The 25,638-nt window shown below is 42.8% G+C and overlaps 2 protein-coding genes across 8 annotated transcripts in view; both read right to left on the bottom strand.

Moving 5' to 3' along the window:
• The window catches only part of EML6 (EMAP like 6), a 298,470-nt gene extending 294,690 nt beyond the window's left edge, over positions 1-3,780 (bottom strand). For both annotated transcript variants that reach the window (XM_074400077.1, XM_074400066.1), the window contains exons 1-2: positions 492-3,780; positions 114-325 (exon numbers count right to left, since the gene is read on the bottom strand). The gene's annotated coding sequence lies outside the window, so the exon portion shown is untranslated. The remainder of the gene's footprint in view (positions 1-113; positions 326-491) is intronic.
• Positions 3,781-4,284: 504 nt separating this feature from the next.
• SPTBN1 (spectrin beta, non-erythrocytic 1) overlaps positions 4,285-25,638 on the bottom strand; it is a 218,642-nt gene continuing 197,288 nt past the window's right edge. For 4 of the 6 annotated variants that reach the window (XM_039462786.2, XM_010333600.3, XM_074400041.1 and 1 more), the window contains 12 exons: positions 24,905-25,109; positions 24,112-24,486; positions 20,164-20,408; positions 18,842-18,980; positions 18,035-18,119; positions 15,990-16,186; positions 14,772-14,884; positions 14,041-14,104; positions 9,292-9,530; positions 7,873-8,046; positions 6,332-6,374; positions 4,285-5,614 (listed from right to left, as the gene is read on the bottom strand). In XM_039462786.2, coding sequence (XP_039318720.1) covers positions 5,396-5,614; positions 6,332-6,374; positions 7,873-8,046; positions 9,292-9,530; positions 14,041-14,104; positions 14,772-14,884; positions 15,990-16,186; positions 18,035-18,119; positions 18,842-18,980; positions 20,164-20,408; positions 24,112-24,486; positions 24,905-25,109 — 2,098 coding nt within the window. In that variant the 3' untranslated portion in view covers positions 4,285-5,395. Of the gene's footprint in view, positions 5,615-6,331; positions 6,375-7,872; positions 8,047-9,291; positions 9,531-11,683; positions 14,105-14,771; positions 14,885-15,989; positions 16,187-18,034; positions 18,120-18,841; positions 18,981-20,163; positions 20,409-24,111; positions 24,487-24,904; positions 25,110-25,638 lie in introns of those variants that run through there. The other 2 variants (XM_074400048.1, XM_003922733.4) reach the window with 1 other exon arrangement.

Consider the following 25,638-nt stretch of genomic DNA (forward strand, 5'->3'; position numbering starts at 1 on the left):
CAGGAAACGTCACTAGTGTTCTGCCTCCCTCCTTTCTACTCCCGGACACAATGTGTCTCCACCGTGTGATAAATATCCCCGAAAAGACAAGTCAAGGCCAAGTGGAAACTTACACAAGCCACATGCCCCTGGGGCCCCAACATGGCCGCTCTCCAGGATGTCTGTGCTGGGTGGAACCAGGGCGCACAGCAGCCGCGCGCGTCACGTGGCAGCCAAAGGCCTCGTGGGTGCCGGGTGGGTAAGGGAGTGAAGGGAGCTCCGGCCAGCTTCTCTTTCAATTACAGAGTCCTATGCCTGTGTGTCCTCTTCCTGCTGCGACTCGGCCCTGAACATAAGAAAAACAAACCCTGATCAGTTACACCAGCTTGAAAGGAACCCTGAAACCGAAACAGGTCAGACAACTAATACAGGGGCCCTTAGGAAACCCACGCATTCCTGAGGAAGCAGGTCTTCCAAGTTCCCCTGCAGAGAGAGTCAGAATAAGCCATTACCTTGAAAAACTTGAATTCTACCAGATAATTCTACCCACTGTCACTCCTTCTCCCAAATCAGCCCAATTCATCAGTATGAGGGGTTGGTGAAGCTTCTTCAACGTGAGTGAAAATGCCCTGAACGGCATGGAAGAGAAGCGTCAGCTACTCACACATCGTGATCGCTAATTTACATGAAAGGGAACGGGCAGGACCTTTCACTTCTGTTTTCTGAAATCCTGCTTTCAAGGCTGACCTTTCACTTTCACAAAAAACATTCAAAGCCCAAACAGGATATGACACTCTTTCTCACAGGCACACCAGTTGGATTTTCCCTTTACAAGTTGAAAAACTCGTTTTTCTAGGGCGGCTTGTGTTAAGTTGGGTCTAAACCTTGAAAAACTTTGAAGCTCAAATTTATTTCTCCCTGAGGGAAATCTTTATTCAGTTCTGAAAAGTAACAAAAAAGCACTGCACTTTAAGTGCTTGATCCAGAGAACTGCGAGGCAAATTCAAGAAACTCACATACACACAGCACGCCAAGGGAATGAGCTTCAACCAAAATGGGAGACACTGACATAAGGCAGGTTAAATATATGACGATTTGTAGAAGACTGAAGGCTTAGAGGCAGAGAGTAAGAGTTATTTACTCAGACACTGCGGATGCGGTGAAACTATTTAAAAATGGGGCTGAAGGGAAGACTGGAGAGACCATGTACAATTGTTTAAAAATGGTTCTTGGCACTCCTGGGTATTTCTTTATCCCACAGAAATAAAGATTTATTTTCCTAGAAAACTCAAAACATAAATGTTCACAGTTCTACTTGTAATAGCCCCAAACTGGAAACAACCCAGATGTCCTTGAGTAAGTGAATGGCTAAAAAACTGTGGGACATCCGTATGACAGAGTATTATTCAGCAACAAAAAGGAATGCACTGTTGATATACGCAGTATTACTTGGATGAATCTTCAGAGAATTACGGCAGTGAAAAAAGTCAATCCTGAAAGGTTACATCCTGTTGTAACCATTTGCTGGGAGAAGAAAACAACCGGTTTCTAGCAATAGAGAACAGATTGGTGGCTGCCAGAGTTTGCGGAGAGGGTGAAGGTGGAGCAGCAGGAGGGAACCTTGTGGTGGTGGAAATGTTCTGTATCTTGACTGAATGTCAATATTCTGTATGTGATATTATACCATAGTGTTGTGAGCTGCTACCACTGGTGAGAACTGGGTAAAGAGGACATTCTTACAACTGCATATAAGTATTGTAAAATGAAGAGTTTAATAAAAAAAAAAAAACTGTTCTCAGTAATTATATTGGTGGTAGTAGTAGTAGTATTGCTATTCTGAGTTTTTAGAATATGGAATAAAGCAAATGAATAATTTCAGGATACTTTAGTGGAAAATGCAGTATTTCACTATGATCTTCAATAAAGAGAGAAGTCTCTACTGAGCTTCGATGGACATAAATCTTTTTTCTTCTTTGTTAAAATGTTTTTGGTTATGGGCCATGTTTAGAAAGGCAAATCCAAAATTATAAAATATATTCACCAAAAAACAAAGAAGATTTCACCTGAATAAAACTCAAATATATTTGAGCCCAGTATTTTAAAAATTGTTCATCTTTAGTTAGGAACCAACTTGTAAATAATGCCAATTATAGGAAAGTAATGCAAATAAAGACTCCAGCACTGATCCTGCCTTTCCTATATGGACTGTACCACCACATGAAGGGAAGCATGTCTTTATATAGGAATACCAACTGATGAATGTATCCAGGGGAACTAACATAGGATCCCCATTCACAAGCAATTCTAAAAGCGCCAGGAACTTGGTGAGACGATAGTGTGTCCATCACCTAGTCTGATACAGTTTCACCTACTCAAGATGCCACAGATTGTAAGAAGCACCATCACTCTTGGTACATCCAAAAAACCACAGCCAGTTCAAGCAGAGCACAACCCTCAAGTGCCATCAGAAGACACATCCTAACTTGAGATACTCAAAGTGGGACAAAAATTGGCCTTGACTCAAGTGACAATGCCGTTTCATATCCTAAGCCTTATTTTTACTACTCCAGATTTATGGAGGAGCCAGTATTATCACCTATACTGAATCACTGAAAATCAGGGTAAAATAGCACAGCATTACAGCAGTAAGAAATGTGCAAACTCATCAAAAATGATAGTGGAGGAATAAAAACCAAACCAAACCAAACCAATTCATTATTTACCCTCCCAGGCTTGAAGCTCATGACCCTGTGTGGCCTATAACTTCTGCTGGTGAACACATCTTGATGGGGGTCTTCTGACGCTCTTCTCTCGCTGCCCATCATCTTCCACATTCAGGCCTCATTGGATCCTCAGCAAGGGCAGCAAGAGAGAACTACCACCAAACCCCAGCTTTGTAACTAGAGATCTGCGAACTGCTGAAATTATGTGCATGATGCTCCACATGCATGGATTTCTTACGGGATTCCAGGATTGCTGCTGTGAACTTTTTGCCATCTACACCACTTTGTCAAGAGTACAAGAAGGTAATTAATCACAATTGTTTCCAAGATGCTTTGCCTTAACTCAACATTTTGGTCTGTTGAGAATGGAACAACTTGATTCCAGCCCTGAGCACAGCAAGGGCCTAAGGACTGTCATGGGAAGCAGGGGAGAAGATGGTGAGGTCTCAGTATACCTAGAGGTAAGAGAGTTAAGAGAAAGCTCTGATGCCACTCGGCTGTGGAGCCCAGGACCGATGCTACCCTAGGCATGGTCTTTGTAGAATAACTTAGTGGACATCCATAATACCATCATCCACTGCAGCTTTATGTAAGTGGCATGGAGCCAACATACCGAGATAATCCAGAAAAGTGTATCACTTGTAAATAACTCACAACTCTATGCTGAGGTTGGCAAACTACGGTCCACAGGCCAAACCTGACCTGTTGTCTGTTTTTTTTTTTTTTTTTTTTTTTTTACTTTTTGGTATTATCTGTCCAAAGTAAGACTTTACATTTTGAAATTGTTAAAAAAAGATCAAGAAGGGCCTGGCGCGGTGGCTCACGCCTGTAATCCCAGCACTTTGGGAGGCCGAGGTGGGTGGATCACGAGGTCAAGAGATCGAGACCATCCTGGTCAACATGGTGAAACCCTGTCTCTACTAAAAATACAAAAAATTAGCTGGGCATGGTGGTGCATGCCTGTAATCCCAGCTACTCAGGAGGCTGAGGCAGGAGAATTGCCTGAACACCCAGGAGGCGGAGGTTGCAGTGAGCCGAGATCGCGCCATTGCACTCCAGCCTGGGGAACAAGAGTGAAACTGTGTCAAAAAAAAAAAAAAAAAAAAAAAAAAAAAAAAAATCAAAATATTGTGTGGTATGTGAAATTTATATGAAATTCAAATTTGTGTCTCTAAATAGTTTTATTGAAGACAGCCATGCCCAGGTGTTTAGTTAATCACTGCCTTTGTATTACACAATAGCAGAGTTGAGCAACAGAGGCAGTATGGCCTACGAAGCCTAAAATATTCACTCTCTCTGTCTCTTTGCAGAACGAATTTGCCAACCCCTATCGTGGAGCTCGGGTTTTACAAGTGCTCTGGTAACTTCTTCATAAATGAAAGATAAAATCTGAATGTGTAACTACCAAACAGTCACATTTATTACTGTTCGCTGTATCAATGCTCGTGCACCAGACATGCATTGAAAATGCAAGTGAGCCTGGACTGGTTGTAAAACATTTCCTGTTGGCCATTTCTCCCTTTGCAATTTCCCTACTGGGCATGCACACACAGCAGAGGAAGAACAACAATAGTCACCGTGCTAGATTTAAAAGCATTTAATGACATAGCATATATTTAACAGATAGGGCAAAAGTTGAGAGGTACAGGTCGTACGACTGAGCACCAGGCCTGAGCGACCACCTCCCTGTTCAGGCCCAGCCTCTGGAGTTCATTCCTATCAATGTCATTTTGATTGTGCAGTAAGATGAAAATTTGTCATTACAATAGTTACAGTGACAGAGAAATGCACACTATGTATCAAATAGCAAGGAAATGAAGCAAATTATAAAACAGTGTGGCAACGCACGAGCAAGTAACCATTAGAGTAACATTACTTTGTCCAGTAAATGCTTCAGTTCCACCACTTGTACACTTACCAATGATTTAAAGGGTTTATTATACATCTAGTTTTATTATACTTTGTACTAGAATTATCTCAAACATACAATATAATGTATTTCAGCAAAAAAAAAAAAAAATTGAAATTACAGATTATTTAAAACAGTATCAGTTTTCTCTTCCTTCTTGTATACTGACATTCTTAACCGTCGTAGCAGTTGATGCAGAAAAGCTGCATGTCGTGTGTTAGTAAGTGATGCCAGATACAAATGGTTTGGTCTGTAGAGTTAATGTGGAGCTGCACTGTGGCTGCAGCGAGATCATAATATGTGATCTGTTTTATAAAGGTTAGACCCATCGAGGGCACTTCTAATAGTCAAGACTCAGGGTAACCACCGGAAGTAAATGGAGAGAGAACGGTGTCAGGATATTGGTACGTTTTGTCTCTGGTGAGCACGGGAAATATTGTTTAAGCACCGCTGCCTTGCATACCAACAGCACTAGAGGCGGGTTATTTCCAACACAGCCTCACAAAATTGAGGAACAGTTTAAATATTGAGATCTAATCTATATAATTTCATTTAAAAAAAATCTGGCCTTCCCTCTGCACCTCAAACTTTTGTAACTTGGAGATAAAGTATTTAGGTATGTTTCCCCCACCCCCCAGAAATGCTCTATAAATTAAAAAAAAAAAAAAAAAAATCAAACACATTGAGGAACATTAGGCACAGAGAGTAATGTGTTGGTTCTGAGCTTGCATGCTGGAATTTCACTGAAAAGGTAAGAGAAGGGCAGGAGGTAAAGGAAAGGAGTTCATTTCTTTTTGCCAAAAAGGCTGAACCGCTTCTCTTTGTCTTTCTCTTTGTCCTTCTCCCGCTTGCCGGGACTGGACTCGCTGGTGATGGTGACGACGCTGGTGGGGAGGGTCTGCGCCCGGCTGGATGCTGGCGTGCTCTGGGTGCTGGCGGACACCTCATGTTTATCAGAGGAGATGGCGGAAGAGATGGCCTGAATCCATGTGTTCATTTCCTCCTGGACAGAGGAAGGGACACAGGTGACACTCAACTAAGACAGGTGGGCGTCAGGGGTTCTGGCTCCAAGGCTTGGGGATGGCGCATGTGGCCAACTGAGGGGTGAGGAGAATCACTTTTGGGCACTGTCCCCAAACGTACCTCTGCCTTATCAGTACAGGAGAGGGAACCTGGTTTAGCCTCTCATGAGAATTCAGTTTTACAGTACCTGAAGGTCATCACCCTGGTATATGGCCCTATTAACTTGTAAGAGCTGCAAGACTGGTCTCAATTTGTGAGGTGGTCAGATCCTACCCTAGAAGGTACTTGTTTATATTTAAAGCATTCTATGTATTTGTTTTTTCATCAACGGACCCTCTCTTTCCTTGAGGTGAGGTACCCAGCCATGAAAGAGCTAGCTATGGGCAGAGGGGGCAGCAGGGGTCCCCATCACGATCCACATCCAGTCCTGGAACCACCTCACTGTGCCTCATCCCTAGGAGGGGACAGGCAAAGATTCCCTCCATCAACTTCAAGGGATCCTGCCTGGCTGGGGACAGTAGGATCATATTCACTGCCTTCTAGGGACAGAACCAAACACCTCCTAGTGCTGGTGACTGGAGCCCAGAAACCACCAATGATCATCAATTACATGAAGAACATTCTGAATAAAGCCTATTCTCCCACAAACACTTGCAAACTCCTCAGTACTTGAGAGAAATAAAATTCAGAAACTTACATCGTCTTTGGCTTGGAAGAGGTACTCATTGCCATCATTTAGTCTGTAATTTCAAGGAAAAAAAGTCAAGTAAGTACAGAGAAATAAAAATCCCCCAACTCCCATATCCCACGCAGGACAGAAGCAGACAACAGGAGTCACAACAGAAGCGTCAACCTTATTATGTCACCCCTGAGCCTAGGGACCCCCTGGAGATCAAGAAGCCATATAATTACGCCAATGACACACACAGGCAGCCTGTGCTTCAATTCAATGAAAGGATTTAAAAAATCCCCAAACATAGCATTTGGCTTTATTGTGGAAAAGATCACTTGGATGCCTGATCACTTACTGGTCTAAACTGAGTTCAGAAGAAAGCTTTTAAACACTATGAGCCCTTTTGAAATTCTGCCGAGCTTATATCCCCTACATTCACAAGTCCCAGGGTGTCAGAATAGGCAAACATAAAATGTCTCTTCAATTTTTCTTCTACTGTATGTCTTACAATTAAGAAGCCCTATCACTGCGACACCAAGAGGTCGCTGGGCTTGGAGGGGACACACACTCACTCTGCAGCTGTGGAGAGGAAGAGGCGCTGTTGTGCAGCAGAAGGTGGCTGCCCTTCCCTAATAGCTCAGCTCTCTGAAGGTGCATGAAGAGAGTACAAAAGGGAAAGCAGCCAAGGAGACAAGCGGCCGGTGCCTCGTCTTACAAAACGTAAAGCGTTCCAGGGCCCAAAAAGCCTGCCTGCACTGCACACCAGCAGAGCTTACTAAGTCAAACCATTTGACACTCTCTCCTCTGCAACCCTTGGCCTAGTCCTACTGGCATGAAACATAAATAAACAAAGACCAAAGCTTTTCAGATCCCAAAGCAACAGAGCAAATCAGTAAACTAGCATCCTAACTGCTAAAATGTTTATTTTTTACATTTTTAAAAGATAAAGTAATTTTTCCGCCTACTTCCAAGTGTGAGGAGAAATTCTGAGCTTAGTTCCACTCTGTAGGGAGGTATATGTATCCTACAGGGTAGAGACATTTGGAACTAGATGGTTTGGGGCAACTGGAACATCTGCAGGGAGAGTCAGGGGAGGACAGGGTCCCAGGCCCCATCCAAGCATTTCCTGTTTGTCTCCATCCAGCTCCAGGATGACTCACTTGACCCATCTCCAGATAACTCATGAGCAAAGAATAGCATCTCCTGGGTCAGGATAAGCTTAAAAGATGGGGAAACTATTTTTCAAAGCCTCTCTTAAACTGTGAGATGTGACTAGCTCTATTTAAGTCTTGGGGAACAGTAGGTGCCCGGTTATAAAATCAAAAGCTCCCTTATCCTTCAATACTCAGCTGTACTGTTAACCACGAGGAAGCTGGTGGCTGGCCACAGTTGCCAAATAATCTAGCCTGAGACATGTGCCAAACTGGTTTTTCACTTTATTGGGGATTTAAAATGGCACAAGAGAGAACCAACTAATCACAGTAGCTGTCTAAGAAAACCAACCCTCAGAGTGGAAGTAAACACACACTCACTCTGGCAACCATGCCACTCACGGTAACTCTCACCTTAGCTTGAATACGTGTTTCTTCTTTTTGTAATCAAGGGCTACTTCGCAGACAGCTTCTTTCAAACTCACAGGAACCTCACTGTGGTAGGGAATTCCAGAAGCAGCAGTCTTTGCATCTTTGTAGAAACCCATTTCTTGGTTATTTATGACACAATAAACATTGTGCCAGGACCTGAGCAGTTAAAAACAAACAAACAAACAAACAAAAAAACAAAAAACAGGTGGGGGGAAGATGATAAAGGCTCTATCACACTCCCCTTAAAGAACTTCACATTTGATTAACATGGAAATAATCCTCATACAACAGTTTGAATCGCCCCCCTTTCTTATTAGAAGCCCTTCCTAAATTCTGCTAACATTCAACAACAGAAAAAATTACTCCATGGAGTCTGGGGAGGCCACAGGGCAGTTTTTTGAGGGCTACATCTCTCTCTTAATTTGGAGAAAAGCAAGTTACCCTCTAGTACTCTGAGCTCATTTTGATTGGTGTTTAGTGCTCTTTGCTGTAGTGCCCTCTTAAGGTATGGGCTACAGGACATGCTCCTTGTCTGAAACACACCTGTCCTCTAGCAGCAGCTCCTCCAGCTGCAGCTTCACTACTCATGTGGCTGGGAAATTTGACAGATAGACAGACCCAGGGCCATTAGCACTTACAGTACCTTTGACTAAATTAGAATAAAGTGGCCTTTCCTCTATAATATGGCAAACTGTCCTAATATACTAATTTTAGCAAACTATCCTAATATACTAATTTGTATATATTAACATATAAATCCCTATGTTGTCCTCAATGCAAATGGCACTTCTTAGATGTTCTGATCCCCTTGTATAGCAAACAAACAGCACGATAAGACATGGTAGTCCCAGGTGGTTGGGTTTACTAGTTAAGCATACAGACTTTGCAGTTTCATATTTCAGCTTTGCCATTACTAGGCTTCCACAGAAAGTGAGCTTTGTTAACCACTCAGAGCCTCTGTTTCCCATCTGTGAAATAAAATCACTTGTGCTGTTCAGAGTCAATGAATTATATAAAAAGGCTGATATGGAGATCAGGTCAGGGAAAACGGTGAATGGCTTTTTACAAAAAACCCACAAGAAGTCCTAAATGAAATTATTCACTTTAGGTAAAGATGACTCTTCAGTCTCAATCTAGCAAATTCCTTCTCCAGATGAGCTACTAAGGCTGCTTCTAGCTACTCCCATCCAAACATAACTCTTCCTTCTCTCAGTGGATAACCAGCATTCTACTCCCGCTTTCTAGTGTCAGCCCGAGAAGAATGCAATGTCCAGGAAACTACCAAAAAAAAAAAAATGGAACAACAAAAATACATGCTTCCCTAATGACTCAAGAGTGGCCCGCCTTATCCACTCACAGGCTGACTTTCCATCCTACTGTGGCAGCCTCGGCTGCTGTTACCTGCTTGAGGCTTTCTTATTGTGGGCCTCCCACTCGTGCTTCCGATTGAGGAAGCCTTCCATCTGGGCCGAAGGCGTCTCCTGGGTTCTGGCTGGTAAGGTGGCAGCACTCTGGGCTGGGAGGGCAGTCTTGGCTTTGCGGTCAGAGGTCGGGGAGGGGATGGGGCTGGACTCTTTAGAGCTTGTCCTCTGTTCTGTAGCGCCGTTGACCATTTCACTTGTATCCACCGTATCTGCCATCTGGGGACAGCGGAGAGGCCATTCAGCTAACTCTGTGAGCCATGGGGGTGACCACATACGCTCTACCTGACTTGCACACGTGGCTGTGTATAAATGCCTGGCACAGATCGAGGCAGTACAGTAAAACCATTGCACACCCACAAAGCCAGCTGGACACCAAAGACATTAGAAGGTGGGAATGGATTAATACCCGCCCGTTTACAGGGAAATGAGAAAAGCAAAATGCCAGTATGAGTTTTACTGCACTCTACTCCTCTGATCAATAAATGTAACTCAGATAATCTCCTCTTATGGTTACTTTAAAACAAAACGACAACAGTAACAATCACACATATTAAATATGAGAGAGAGTGGACGTTATACAGCAGCCACCTTACAACCAAGGATGCCACTAGAAGGGCTGGAAGTTTAAGCGAAAGGGCATTCACAAACAGACCGATAGACAACTCTATCAGAGCTACATGGCATTCCCCCAGAGTAAGACAAGGAAAGACCTTGGTTCTAGAAAAGGCTCTCTGGCTCTCCTCCCCCTCCCCTCAACACATTGTCATAAACACATGCAGAAATTAGGACGACAATCATGCATTTCACATCTACCATCCCAGTTAGACTTTGGAACTTAAGAGCTGGAAGGAAATGAGGCAAGTCAACAAACGTCAATTTGACCACATCTGCCGAAGTTGTATCGTGAGTGGGTTGTAGTTTGTGTTAAAGGAGCTGGAAAAGCCAATCACAGTCACTCAACACCACACAGCTATTTACCCCCAAACAAAGACAGAACCAGGGCCTTCCCCATCACAGGTTGGTTGATCACGGTGCCTTGCTGCACTGAGACGAGAAAGCCCAGAGACAGCCAGGCTTCCAGCAGCTCTGACCCTTCAGGCTGGAGACGTCTTCGGGAGCGTTTCTTCCCAAGCTCATTTAAATTGTAACCCTCATGGCTTTTCGGCTTTGGAAATGTAGTAGGGTCTTGATTCATTATCATTTTCAGCCTGTGTACCATCAACTGTGTACCATTAACTGTAGCAGCCCCTGGCTGATACACCCAGGGTGTGGATTAGCGAGTTACTAAAGCTGGGTGTGGCTGACACTTTAGTGGATTACAGACAACCTGCACCCCTCGTACACAGACAAACATGGAGGAGTCAATGGCACGCTCATTAGATACGTCGCCCACCACTGCTGCCCAGAACCAAAGTGACACCAAATTAGCAGTAACAACCTTGACAGGCTAAACGGTAGACTGGCCACCACCATGTGAACACTTGGATCTATCAACTCTTGGGAACTGATCTCTCACTTACTAGGTTTTATCTGAATGGCTGGGTACAATGCTTGATTTTGAACAAAACTAATTTTTTGGGGGGAAAAGGGCTGGAGATAGCTCCAGAAGGAGGGAGAATCACAAGTTATGTCTACGGCAAACTATCATACTTAGCTTAAGGGCTGAGGGAGGACTAGAAACTATGGAGTTTAAGGGTGGTTTTGATTGGAACCTTTTATCCTCACAGCAATGTGGAAAATACATGATTAGGACAAAAAGACTTTTGTGGTGGGTGGGGAGGGGAGCAGGGGGATGTGTGCATGCATGCTGCATGGTGATCACCCAGGCCTTGCAAGTGACAGACTGTAGACACATGCTTATGAGCAAAAGACTCCTTAAACAGTTCTCCTTTTCAGCTTTAAAGGAGAGTTGCAGGATGGGAAATAACTGAAAAACAGATCCCTGAGTCAAAAGAATGAGTGGACTTTAAATGTAGAAAATCTCCTCTAGTGAGATTTCAGGAAACTTCTGGTGAGGAGGAATTATGAGTTTGGTCTGGAAGGCCTGAGCCAGGTATGAGTCCAGAGAGACATGGGGTTAGTATATACAGAAACCAGGTTAAAAAAAAATTTAGTGCTGCAGGTTTGAATTGAAAGCTGCTAGTGACAGCAATGACCTGGGAAGAGAGATGTTTCCTTGTAAACGGCTAAAATTTATCATACTTGGTCACACTGCAAGGTAGATGAAGGCCAGGGAAGCCTCTTCAGAGGGAAATTCTGCAGCAAAAATTTTTTCTTTAGGGTTAGAAGGAAAGAGAAAACCCCAAACCAGTATGCAGAGATCATTAATGTTTATGCAAATGAATCACTAACCAAGAAAACAAGGAAAATAAAAGGAACAAAATGAATTTTAATGGACATGTGCTTTAAGCATGCCAACAGACAACACACCACTAGAGACACACATCAAAAGCAATCACAGTGCTATGATCAAATGATGGGTACATGTGAACACATCCCCAGCAACCCCCGCCCCCCGACATTGCTTCTCTTTAGCGATTAGTCCGGAGTGCTTTAGTGGCTAGGCACACCCGAGATACTTAAATCATGAGGTGAACGTAAATGCAATGTGACAACTAGTAGCACAGAAAACACCTGATTGGTTTTCAAAGTGCACAAAGCAATGCTATTTTCAAGTGCATTAACTTGAGTCTCTGCGTCATCACTCAAAACAATAAAAAGACTTTTTCTTCTTCTGATACAATCCAATGTAATTAAAGTTTTGTTATGACAAGCTACAATTTAGAAATCTAGATAAAAATAGGCATGATAGCAAATGCTAAAAGCATCATAGCACTCCTTTCTTGTGTGCTTATGTGGTTCCTTTTTTGGAGGGTCTTCTGGATACAAAACGTGTCAAATTGGGTATCAGTCCTGATGATACACAATTTAACATACACACACACAAATACATACATATATATATATATATATATATATGAAAATATCACATATATACATATAGATCAATCAAACACAAAATATAATTTGGAGCCAGAAACACACATTAGAACTCCCTAATGACCAAAGACAGAGCAGAAGTTTTTTTTCTAAAATGAATTTTGACGTGTTTTAAGGCAGAGACCCAATAATGATGCACACTAACCCCGAACATAAGAAGCTTGGCATCTATCTATATACCCATCTACAGTCAGAGTAGATAGATATGTACATAGAGATAAGGAAAAACAAACAAGATGCTATATGACGTTATCCTGACAAAAGAAAAAAAAGACATGCATCATGAAATAAAAAGACAAATCAGACTTAACTCATGAAGAACACATATCAAAATAGGTTTCTGATTCCACTAACACATCTAAGTATGGCAAAGGAGCAAGTGAATGTCTCACAAGGCTTTGATGAATAATATGGATTTGGTTTCGTTTTTATTGGTACCAGGAAACCATCTCTGTCACCAGCTTTTATTTCTAAGGAAAAGGATTTCTGTTAAAACATTTTCAATTCCTGCTGGTGGCCTGATAAATACCATCCTAAAAGCTTTCTTTATCGCAGAATTCCACAAAATGTCTTGAGAAAATGAACAATGAATCAGAACGTTAATCCAAGACGTACAGTGGAGTTTGTCTACAGAGACACTGATATGACTTCTGAAGCCAGGGTGCGTGCGAGCGCTCCCAGGCATGGTCCACCAAGTGCAACGTTCAAGTAATCAGGATGAACCACAATGGCTTCTGTTCCATTTGTTTGAAAAAATAAAACAGTTTGACACCCTGAAGTTATGGGCTGAATGGAGAGGCATGGAAGTCTGCAAGGCAGACTTCTAAAACATGCTGAGAACCGCTGTAACCTGCTGCGTCCCGGGTCCCAGCAGCACTGACAGGGAGCGAGACAGAGGTGGTGGCAGCAGTCAGTGGGCACTTTACTCCTGAGGCTGGCTGCAACATCTGTGCAAGGAAGCCTACAGTTTTCAATTCAGGACTTGGCAGAAAAAAAGTGAGAGAGGAACTGGTTTTTAAAAAGTAATAAATGACCCAAGGGTCTGAAACGTTTGAGATTGTGTGCCTAAAATTAAAATAGCTTCCAGAATATATCCAACTTCCCCCCTTCCTTTTTTTTTGTCATCTTCAATAAATGAAAGCATCTTTCATGGAATGTTACACAGCTGACTTTGGGCTTTAATCTTAGTATAGAACGTCTCCCTCCTCATACACCAATCTTCCTAGTTAATAGTAAACTACTGCAAGTTAATAACCTCTGTAAAGGGGGCTGCATATAGCATAATACTGTGCCCTGTTAGAATAACTGAATGTGCCATACCTGTTAGATTCTAGCTTTCTTCTTCATTATGCTGTAATCTCATTTAATTTCATTTCAATTACTCATGTAAGGATTTCGCTGTAAAATCTTAATAAAGTAAAAAGCTCACAATAAATAAACAAAAAATAAGTATGCTGCTTTAAGGCAACTGGGCATCCATCAGTTAAAAGACTCAAACATGAATTAAATGCAAACAAATATGAAACCAAGGAAGGCTATGAATTAAGTAAAAATTTTAACATTTTGGGTGAAGTGGAAGCCAAAAAGTCAAAACCAAGAGGATTTGGAAAGGGTGATTCTTGACAAATGGTAGTGAACTTCACAGTCCAGACCATGGCTGGTCACTGGCTGTCCGTCTGCTATTAAAGTTTTTGTAGTTTTGGTAGGTTTGAGAGCGGTAACTAACCCGTGGAGATCCCTGTTCAGCCGGCAAACCGTTTTGGGAAACTTGTTCTCCTTTTGAAGTATCCCTGTTAGGGAAGGGGGGAAAGGAGGAGGAAGGAAAAGGAGGAAGAGGAGAAAGAGGAAACGGTAAGAGAGGGTGGGGAGAACATCATCACTCAATTTTACTATGTGCGACCCTTTCACATAATGTAATTCTTTCTAAGTCTGAAACTTCCAAGTGTTTTAAATAGATTCTAGATAGAAAATATGACTACAGGAATGCCCCATGCCCCGCACCCCACCAAATAAAGGCAGCATTAGAAGTTGCCATGGAGCTCTTACCATAGCAAAATAATTAGCTGTTTGGAAACAGAGAATTGCTATCCTCTGTGTGAAGTTACTTAGAACTTTCAAAAAGCATCACCACAAAACCACTGGCCTAACATTTGAGCAGTTCGCTCCGTGCATTTAACCATATGGAAGTTCTGAGCATCCTGCGTGTGCGTGCACACGACGAGAAAGGGCACTGTCTACATTCTATTTCTGCTACCTACATAGCTGTGTGACTGTGGACAAATCAGTGTCCTCCAAGGTTATTTACATGTAACTATACAGACTTTAAACGGTTTGTGGAAGCAATCAACAGTCAAGGCATGTGGTTAGGCCTAGCAAAGCAAGGCTTCCGAAAGATCCCCATAAACCTCATTGGCCACTGGGGCTAAGGGCCCAGCCTCTGGAGCTGCTGAGACTCACCACTGCTGCTGGGACTCAGCTTCCTCTGAAACCTTCGTGCTCGGCTCAGGAGAAGGCGGCCGCCTCTTCCTCTCCTCTTCCTCTTGCTGTCTGCGCACTTCCAGTAACTCCAACTAAGAGAAAACAGAATGATGTTTGGTAGAGTCCTAGACTCTGCCTCTTTTCAGAAAAAGGTTCTAAGAATCCAGGAAGTCCTCCTGTCTAGTTTGCTAAACTGGACCATACTGGACAAGAAGAAGCTCTAACATCCTGAGCCAAATGGAATTAGGTTCACAGGAACTGCAGCTACAACCTAAAACTACAGGAAATGATCTATTCCATGGGCTGGCAAATTTCCTTGGAGTTGTTTGCAGGACCCCTGGGAACATGGGTTTAATTTCTAAATTAACTATGCAACTCTCAACTCTGCTGAGGAGGAAAGTACCTGAGCCTGAGGGTTCATGCTGGACTCTCCAGGAGAGCTCAGACAAACACCAGGGACAGAGCTGCAATAATTCTCAAGGAAGCCGCTTGTGCTGTGGTAGGGATCTGTGTTCAGCCAAAACCCAAACAACACATTAAAAAGCCACAGAATAATCTAACTGAAACAAAGCCATTTAATGAGTCATATGGATGCACCAGAAGTACTCTGTTTTAACACAAACGTATGCAGGAACACTAAATGCTCAGAACTAGAAATCAGAACACCATTTTTGTACGCTGCAAAGGATCAGCTTTCTACCAGGAACGCAAGAGTCTTGGGAGAGGAAACACCAGTGCACAAATCCTATTCTAAGGCCTTTATGTTGGCAGAAGAGAGAGGATCAGGAATGGGGAATTAACAACAGGCTAGGATTAAGCTTCCATTTGATGGGAATTCGAATTCTGAAATTCTAAAGAAAACTTTAAGGCCATGCCCCTTTAAGTACAAAACTTTTAAGAGTTAGAGGAGAATGGAAGATTTGAAGAAAAAACAAATGCCACCAATCAGTCCCCACGCAGGAAGCTATTATAAGGGATCATAAATCCAAGTGCCCAGGATGCGACTAAGGAGGTAAACAGTCCTGACCCTCTCCCTAGGTCCTGCTCCACAGGAACCACCCATTTTAAGATCCTCACTGCTTGAAAAAAACAAAAAACCAAAACGGAGCGATCGTGTGAATTCCCTGGTCTAAGAGGCAAGCAGGAAGAAAAGGCTGCCCATGGCACCAAAAGGCAAAGGGCCCAGCCGCCACTTACTGTAGTCAGCCTTTCCAGGGCGGAGAACCTCTCATCCCAGGTTGCTGCAGACTTTTCAAATGCCTCATGGCGCTTGATGAGCTTCTCCACCTCGTCCACGCTCTGGCCTATCTCTCGGCTGGATAGGTACGGCTCCTGTCCAAGCAGCCAGGCCTCGGCCACACTGGCGTCTCTTGAGAACTGATGGACCTCCAGAACTGCACAGGGTACCATGAGTTAGTACATGTTGGCCAGCAGGTGACCTGGCAGTCAGGACAGCCTTATCTCCTGGCACTGCTGCCCTCTGATGATGGCTACCTGCATAACCAGTTATCATCTACTCTAAATTAGGCCCGTCTGTCCAAGGCAAACGTAATGTGAGCCACACACACAACTTTCACTTTTCTAGTAGCCACATTAAAGAGTAGAAATAAATAGGTGAAATTAACTTTAACAGTGTATTTCACATAGTATGTATAAAATTATCATTTCAACGTGTAACCAATATGAAAAAAACTACTGAGATCTGTTACAATCTTTTTTCTTCTAAATTTAAATCTGATGTGCATTTTATACTTATGGCATACATTCACTGCACATCTCAATTTGAGAACATTTCAAGTTCTCAAGAACCATATGTGGGACAGCAGCTATCATACTGCCCGGTACAGGTCTATAGTGAACGCTTTGCTCACTCATCCCCACTTCATGAGCTAAGACTTCAGAGACCTGCAGGAATTCACAATCTACACCTAGCCAGATGGTGCAGGCATTTTTAACTCACCCTCTGTTGGGTGGTGGTTCTGTGCTTTATTGTGGGGGTTTTAGAGGGAGAGAAAAATATGGGAATACTACAGATGGTGGGAAACAAGGCTTTTGCTCTGTTTCATTCACAGAACACTAGTTCCACTCTGGTCATGAGAAGGCCGGTTAGAATCTGGCTTTGCGCTATAGCTAACATTGATTTTCACTGCATTTCATGCAGCAAAGCCTGGGGTCATTAAGGTAAAAAATGGACTGTGGGCAGCATCAGTGTCCCAAGGAGCTGGCTAGCTGCCTGCTTTCAGCACCTTGGTAGCCTCCAACATGGCTACATTAAGAAAATGCTACCTCTGCACTAGGGACTTGTTGGCTTTTCAAGGCAGGGGCTGTGCATGCCATCACTGTGTCCCTGGTGTACAAGCTGGTGCCCAGTTCACTGTATGATGTGGGTTTTGCTGAACTAAATGAAATTGCTCCACGATTCTCAAAACATACAAAGTATGGTCAAAAAGTGGGATTTCTGAGGGCTCTGGGCCCAACAGAGTGTGCTATCAAACCTCTCAGAAAAGGCTCTTGGATTTGATTCCTAGTAAACACCTATGATATGCACAGATGGGGTTAGAATATGAAGGACAGAGCTCAGAGCTCCAACACAGAATGGCAAAGCTTCATGAGCAATGCTTGAATTGGGCTGTTAGTGCTCATACCAATTATGAAATGCTATTCCCAATAGTGTACATTATAAACCCTGTATTGGCTCACATATTTCCTTATAAAATGAGAATTAAAAACAGAATCTAATTCACAAAGTCACTTTGGGGAGTAAATACAGAAATATATTAAAAAACCACAAAGCACGATGCCTTGTTCACAGCAAAACCTTAATGGATGTTAGTTTTTATTTTATTATGTTATCAACATTCCACTAAGGGCCCCAAATATAAGACTTAATGAGACCAACTTTCCACCTTGTTGACTGAAGATTTCTTGAAGAGAAACGGGAGAGGGGGCTTCTATCTGTATTCTCTCAGGGAGGTGCCAAATTCTCATCCCTCTGTCGTCCCTAAAGAACACCCAAATCCCACCTATGACACTGAGATCAATCATGGGGTAAAAAATGACTATGCCATAGGAAGCTTCTTAAAAATAGTAGTTACCATGAAATGGTGAAACGGGGCACTAAAAAGGCATCTAAAACTCAAAAAAGTCTTTAATCGATAACATTAATGACTTAAACCAGGAAAATAAACTTGCATGCTTTCCATGGATACCCAAAAAAGCAGAAAGGTAAAGTACGTCCTTACTCAGTCTTAACCATTCCCATCGGTCTTCCCACTTGTCGATCATTTCTTTCCTCTTTTCTGTCAACTGCAGTAACTTTTCCTTGATCTGTATGAAAAAGAGGATCCCCGGGACATCTTAATAGAAGGCACCACATCTTGATGAGGTATTTTATACTAGAAATATACATTTTCTGCAGAGACCACCATTAAGCTGGGAGATATCTAAAGACTGCTCAGTCTGTATGGGGACTGGGAGAGGAGAGAAAAGCACGGCACTGCTCCTTCCAGAAGGGGCTGGAGGAAGGCGGGGCAGCCCTGCTGAAGCTGCCTTGTTGTGAGGAGGCTCCCTGCAGCAAACACATTCAGGAGAGGGGACAGCAAGAGGGACAAAGCCCTGACCTCTTGGAGAGGATGCCCAGTCCCATGCAGGGGGCCACACACTCAACTAATAATTTACCTCTTTATTACCATCGTCCTAACCATAATCACCAACCATGCGCTCAACAGCAAACTGATCTAGGACATATTCAGTGGACAAGTGGCATCACCTTGAAAGAGTACTGATGGGGAAGACGGGGAGTCCATTTTTCAACCTGCGGCCCTCAAAAATTATCTTCTGTGCCACAGATTTACCAGCCTGGCCCTAGAGTCTGGCATAAATGTATTATTCTGGACGCACAGGAAAGAAGTTTTAAAATATATGTGTGTGTGTATATGAATGTAAACACATATTCTATGACACACACACACACATATAAAATGAAGTCATTTTACATCTTGACACCAGCTGCATTTATCCTGCAGCTCCAAAGCAAAGTAGCACCCTACCTCCTCAGATGCATAGTGTTTTCTCGCCAACAGGGATTTCCCAAGTTCAATGCAGGTTGTGAAACTGTCATTACGTGCGTCAATTTCAGCTTTGATGCCTTGATGATTATTCATTAAGAGTTCAACAGATGACACATCCCTAAAATTAGACAAACAATGCCTCCATTAGGAGATCAAGCGTTTCAAAAAATGCGTAGGTTTTAAAACACAAGATTAATTTGAAGGAAACTGATGATCTTTCTGGTCTGAATCGCTGCCTGTGCTTAGGTTGGGCCACTGGAGCCAAAGCACAGTGACAGCACAGTTCAAGAACAGCCAGGCAACCAAACTTTAGAACATGGCTACTTTTGTTTTTGTGTGCGTGTCTGAGTAATTCAGAATGGTTGCCAGGTGGGTGCCAGAAAAAACTTTTACTTTGCAACGCAAGTCAGAAAGATTCTCTTCTAGAAAGCAGAGAAGCAGTAATAGACGCTCCAATCACACCCTTGATGAGTGAGCTGTCAAAGATTCAGGATGTATATATCAAAGAGCAGCTAATACAGTCTCCTTATTCAGACACAGAAAGAGACACAGGATGGGAACCAGCCCAGACAGCAGCGACCAGCATAGATCAAAACCTACTGACCCTGATCCAGAAAATACAACTGCTTCAAAAATACATATAATAAAAATACTCCTTTTATTGTGGCATAGTTTATTTCTCAATTACAGTAGAGGCTGGAGCTGGCAGAAGGGTGAACTGGAGGTTAGATATGTTACTTCTGTGTTCATCTATTAACTTCTCTTCACTAATTTGCATAAAATGAAGCCAATGATACAGGAAAAATATTAAATAACCCAGGGACACCATTAAAGCAGATGTCGAGGGTGACACTTTTAATAATATGCATAAAAAGGAGATAGACTGGTTTTTAATCCAAAAAGCAAGCACAGAAAAATAACTCAGAAAAGCCGTATCACTGCAAAGATGGGGCAGTTATTTGTGCCCAAGGTATGCGGCTACTTGAAGCACGAGGTCCTGCTTTAAGCATGGATGTGGGCTAGAGGGCCTGAGTGACTGTAGAACATGTGAGCCAGGAGTGGGGAGAATGGGAGAGGCTTTGATAACCCCAGGACCCCCATTTCTCTGGTAAAGGTGTTCAGGAGGCAACCGAAGCAGGGGTGCTGTGCCCCACACACTCCAAGCACCTCCCCTCGGCGCTTGGGCCTTGAGGCTCTCAGGCAAGAACTGCTTTCACAGCTCCTGCTTCTCACTGGAGAACTCCTTCTATGTTTTAACCAAGGGCCAATGAGTCCAATTTCCTTCAGGCTGGAAGCATTACCTTGGCTTCTCCTGGGCCTCGATCTGCCGGATGACATCCTCCATCCAGAGCATGAGGTCGCGCACCATGCTGAAGAAGCGGAACTTGTCCCCCGTGTCCACCAGCCGCACCCTGCGGCTCTCACAGGCATCCAACAGGGACTTCCAGGCTTCCAAGACCTCGTTCTCGCGCTTCTGGATGTCGTCGGCCTTGTCACCCGCATAGGCTGCCTGGAGGCGGGCTGCGTCCTCCTGCAGCTGCCTCACCTGTGAAGCCATGTGGGTAACGAGCGAGGTCAGTGCATGGTGGCCTTTCCACCATCACCCCAACCCCTCTTCCGCTCTGCTCACACAGTAAAGGGAACACGGAGTCAAAACATGGCCTGTGGCCCTCAAAGAGCCCTCAATTTCACTGGGGATATCCAAGTTTTCTATAAATCTATTCAACTACATTAGTAAGTTCTGCATGAATGATAAAACTAATGAAATGCTACAGGAAGACTGGCAGGAGAGCTTAGTCAGGAAAGTCGCCTGGAGGCAGCCTGAGATATCTGAGTGGGACGTATTCAGATACAGTTAAAGAAATAAATACCTAATCTGCTATCTCGGGGTAAAGATAAATGTTTTTATAAAGAACGGCAAACTGCCATGAGGAACACATTTTGAAAATTACTTCCCATTGCTATGTGGATACAATGTATGTACTGCCTATAGTTCTCATCATGGGACTTTTACACTCAGAAAACATAAAAATGTGGCATCCAATATGGTTAAAATAACTAAATGTTAAAGAAGGTAAAACTTGAAATAGCCAAATTTCAACAAAAACCTTGTAAAACTGAAAGTTAACATTGAGAATTGTGATTTGGTAAATGGAGCCAGTGATGTACTTCTTGTTACATCTAGATATTTTGGTTATCCTTTTCAGCTATGACAGGTGGAAGGAAGGAAGAAAGGAAGGGAGGGAGGGAGGAAGGAAGGAGAAAGGAAGGGAAAAGAAAAGAAAAAGGGGGGGAGAGAGAGAGAGAGAGAAAAACAAAGAAAAGAAAAAAGAAAAGAAAGGAAAGACAAGACAAGACAAGACCAACAAACCAATACAGAAACTGGCATGAAGAGAATGTTCAGAGAGCAGGAAATGCAAATGGGTCTTAAACATGAAAAGAGGCTTCATGGAAATATTGTAATGTGTCATCTATTAATTGGCAAAAATCCAAGTGTGATGATATATTTGTCAGTGACCTCATTCTTTGCAGACAGGAGTGTTAACAGGCTACAGCTCCTACAGAAGGTAAATGGGCAATACCCCCCCAAAATTATAAATGCAATACTTTCTGTACTTTCTGATTTTATGATCCTACTTTGGAGAATATATCCTACATATATTCTTGTGTATTTAGAAAATGAAATATGCATAGATTATTTACTGCTGCAGTGTCTATAAAAGCAAAATACTAAAACTAAAGTAAGTGTCCATTAGTGAAGGACTGGGTAAATGAATGATGGTTCATCCAGCAGGAGACTCCTATACAGTCATGAAAAAGAATGAGGAAGGGCTTCTATGCAGTCAACGTGAAAAACACACCAAGATGACTAAGTGGAATAAACAGTGTAGACAATGTGCATAATATTCTTCCTCTGTAAAAACAAAAATAAGAATACACTCTTACCTTTTTGGGGGGATGGTATATGTCTTTATAACTGAAGCTACTAAGTGCAGCTAATGTTACAGTTAAATTTTCTCCTCTTACATGTCTTATATAAAGTACATAACATTACTAGTGCCACACTTGTGCACAATGTCTAATTAAAGACAAACACATAGAGGGAAATGGACACCCAATCATCATTTACAGATAAAACTGCATGATCAAAGAAGTCTGCAGACAACTGTCCTGGATGATGAGAGCTTTCAGATGTCTGTGAGAGTAGTATTTGGAGAAATGCTAAGTGGAGTAAAAGGGGGTGGGGATGGACAGCATTAGGGCTTGTAGGGAGGTGGATTACTGATTCCTGATTGCACACAAGGACTTCAGGTGATAATAGGTTAAAAAAAAAAAGCAGTTTCTGCAAAAGATGCAAAGAAGAACCAATGGGCTTTGGTTTCCATTGTGATTTGATTTCAATATCCCAAGGGACTTTTGGAACCATTCTTTGATTATGGCCCAGGTTTAACTTGAATTACAATGAGCAAATTCCTAGGAAATAATTTGAAAAGCTAATTTTCCTACACAACAAATCACATTTTTAAAAACACCTGTTTCCGTGTCTCTGGTTGTTTTCTATAAATTGCTTCTCACAATAAAACGTCAAGTAGAAAAGGATAGCAAGTAAAAATTTCCACGAATATTAACTACTGCTTTGCATAAACACTCAAGACCTTCATCAGTGCTATGTGTCACTCCCACTGCTCCTGTGCAGAATGGAGACAGTGGCAGGTCATGCTGGCACAGGAAACAACCAAAGAGGAAGCACCACATGCTCTTGGGGGCCTGCATCAAGAGCCTTCCCTTCTGCTCTGTTACTCTGTGAAAATAAACACAGATCAGGCCAATACCTGCAATAGGACACATATCCCTTTTACAGCTATAAACATCATAGCCCAGTGGGTGTGGTGAGGTGCAGACTGTCAGACTTAAAGGACTAGATTCCCACCCTGGATGTTCTGAGACCCTTCCTGGGCTTCCTCATCTCTAAGTCTAAGGAGGCGAAGGGATTTAATGAAAAAATGAGAGAGCAACTCCATTATGTCTCAAGTATCTTTCTAAAAGTAAATGATTTTACAGGTGCAGAGCAAAGACCTACGCTGCTAAGGCATTTTCTAATTCTATCTCTAGGTATCCCATGTTTCCCTAAACTTTTGTAATACCATAATAATTAGAAAACATTTATAGAGATCTCACTATGCTATACATTTTGCATCTCAATCCCTAAACTATTAGGGAACCAAAGCTTAGAGAGGTAAATTAAACTTGCAGTCACATTGACAGGAATTAAGAATTAAGAGGAAGTGAGAGAGAACCACCACCAAGGTGGTCCCTTCACAGAACAAATCCCGAAGTATACCAAAGCCCTCTAGAGGCTGAGGGCCCAAGGCTGTATCTGGGCAGCCTGTTTCTGTAAATACAGATTTACAGGAACACACCTAGCTCATTCATCTTCTCACTAGTCTATAGCTGCTTTATGCTACAATGGCAGAGGGCAGAGCTGCAACGGAGAGTATGAATCTCATAAAGCTGAAAATATTTACTATTTGGCTTTTAATGGAAAAAGCTGAGATAATCTAGATACTCAGTATACTCTTAACAACAAGAACAAAACCCCTGACATCATCAGGGATAACATCTTTAATAAAACTACCTTCTTCTCTAGGACCGTGAAACTTAGAAGAAAAAAATACAATTTGTTTTTCAACTAAAAGGCATAAGACTAAAATAAGAAACTGTGCAGAGATCAGAAAGGAAACTAGAGAGTGATTACACCAGATTCTGCCATATTGTTACACTCTGTCAAATATTTTTTAAACAAAGCCTTAGTGCCAGTCATTTTATACTGTGGACCAGGCACGCTAAAATGTCAGAATCCAGTTTTTTTCTTTTTCCAGGCATATAACTTAGAACCCGGTTGATAAAAAAAATAGTAAGGTATTATTTTGGAAATTGTTCTGGATGAATATGCTAACAATAAAAACTCTCGCTAAGGCCTGTGACTCCCATGTGTCTGTGTATGCATCAGGTTTGTTTATTTTAATTATGGGGACACTCATCTAAGGTTTGCAAATGCGGCAAATGTAGACTTTTATGGACTGGTAAGTTCTCCCAAATGGAGCACTATTACAAAGAGGGTACATGTATGTCCTTAACTGGGACAATTCTTTTGAGGAGCCAAGGAACAGGGAGATACTCAGAGATGCAAGAAGATGTTCTATGGAGAGAAAGCCTCCCCACTACCCATAGGCGGCTGCCCTACCCACCTGTGTGCCCAAAGCCTGGATGTCATGCTCAAATGTAGTGTGCATTCTCTGTAAGGTCTCCACTGTGTTCTGATCTCTCCCAAGCTCCTCAGGGAGTTTCTTGTGTTTGTCCTGTATACGCCCAAAGATCTCCTTGGCATCATGGTAAAACTTGTGCAGTTCATAGGAAGCGGCAAGAATCTGTGTTCTTGTGTCAATGAGCTCCAGGAGGTCGGCCCAGGCTTCGTTGAGGCCATCCTTCCATTCAGCGATGGTGGCGGCATCCGAATGTCCAGAGTTGATGAGCTCATCTGCCATGTGATTGACTGTGTCCACGCGCTCCTGCCCAATGTTCCCAGTATCTCGGGCAAATTCCCGGAATCGTTCTTGTAACATCTGAAACGAGGATGGGTAAGGAAACCGGTGAGCCCATTGTGAACTATTTCTTGATCACACGAATAGCCTTTGGAAAGAAACTGCCTCTAAGCAAGACGTAACCATAATACTCATGACTTAAGAACAACAGATCTTAGCTCGAGAACCTCTTAGCAATCGGGTTTCCTTCTTGGTCACTGCAGCAGAGTAAGGCACTACCTCCACTTCCTTTAACTACTGGGAGAAGGGGTGCACAGAGAGGTTAGCCAATCTAAATGCAAGTCACCTGCTTATAAAAGAAACACCACCTTAAAACTAAACCTCAAGACCTATGATTGGAGTACAGGGCATCTTATCTGCTCACAGATAAGGCATGCAAATGGCCCTCCGCACCATCGCTCACTACACAATCAACTCATGTACTGTCTGAAGTACTTGCCGTGACATGCTCATAGTCCTGTCCCAGTTCATGGGACCCTGCGACCACCTCCCTCTCAGCGATCCACTGCTCCAGGTCGTCTACCTCCCGGTTGAGCTGGAATAACCTGTGTCTCTCATCCAGCTTGCCTCTCCTCTCTTCAGCAAGGTCTTTCAGACCAGCGTACAGTTTATCCACTTTGGACTGCCGCATGCTAATGCGTTCACTGAAAAAGAAAGGGAGCAATGGGGAGAAAAAGTAACTTAAAAGTCAGTTTTCTTCAGGGAAAAACAAATGTGGCGGAGATAATGGGAGAGCATATTACATCGTATTCCTCAAAGGAAACTGGTTGATCTACTTAGCATGAAAAATAAAACTCTGAAATTGGACACAATTTGAAGTCACTTGAAGAGCCAGTATGTACACAATGTCAGTAATTAAGGCCAAAGGCCATCCCTAATGTAATAGTGGGGGTAGGCGAATGTATGGGGTAGAGGGGGAAATTCTCTCTCCACCACTGGCAAATCAGGATTTCCTTTGATGTTAAAAGTTAATGCAAAATCTTCCCAGTCAGGAAGGTGGCAAAATAAAAAATAAAATAACACAAAATCCAGAGCAGTCTTGCATTCTCTGTTACTACACTGCCTGAGGGACAAATGACAAACCCTGTGTGGTACACATGGGCCTACCTTCTCTGGGCTGAGTGCTCATTCTTGTTAGGAGGGCTGGATCAGCCACTGCCATCTCACAAGTCC

This window comes from Saimiri boliviensis, chromosome 1, assembly GCF_048565385.1.
Source record: "Saimiri boliviensis isolate mSaiBol1 chromosome 1, mSaiBol1.pri, whole genome shotgun sequence".
Taxonomy (NCBI): Eukaryota; Metazoa; Chordata; class Mammalia; order Primates; family Cebidae; genus Saimiri; species Saimiri boliviensis.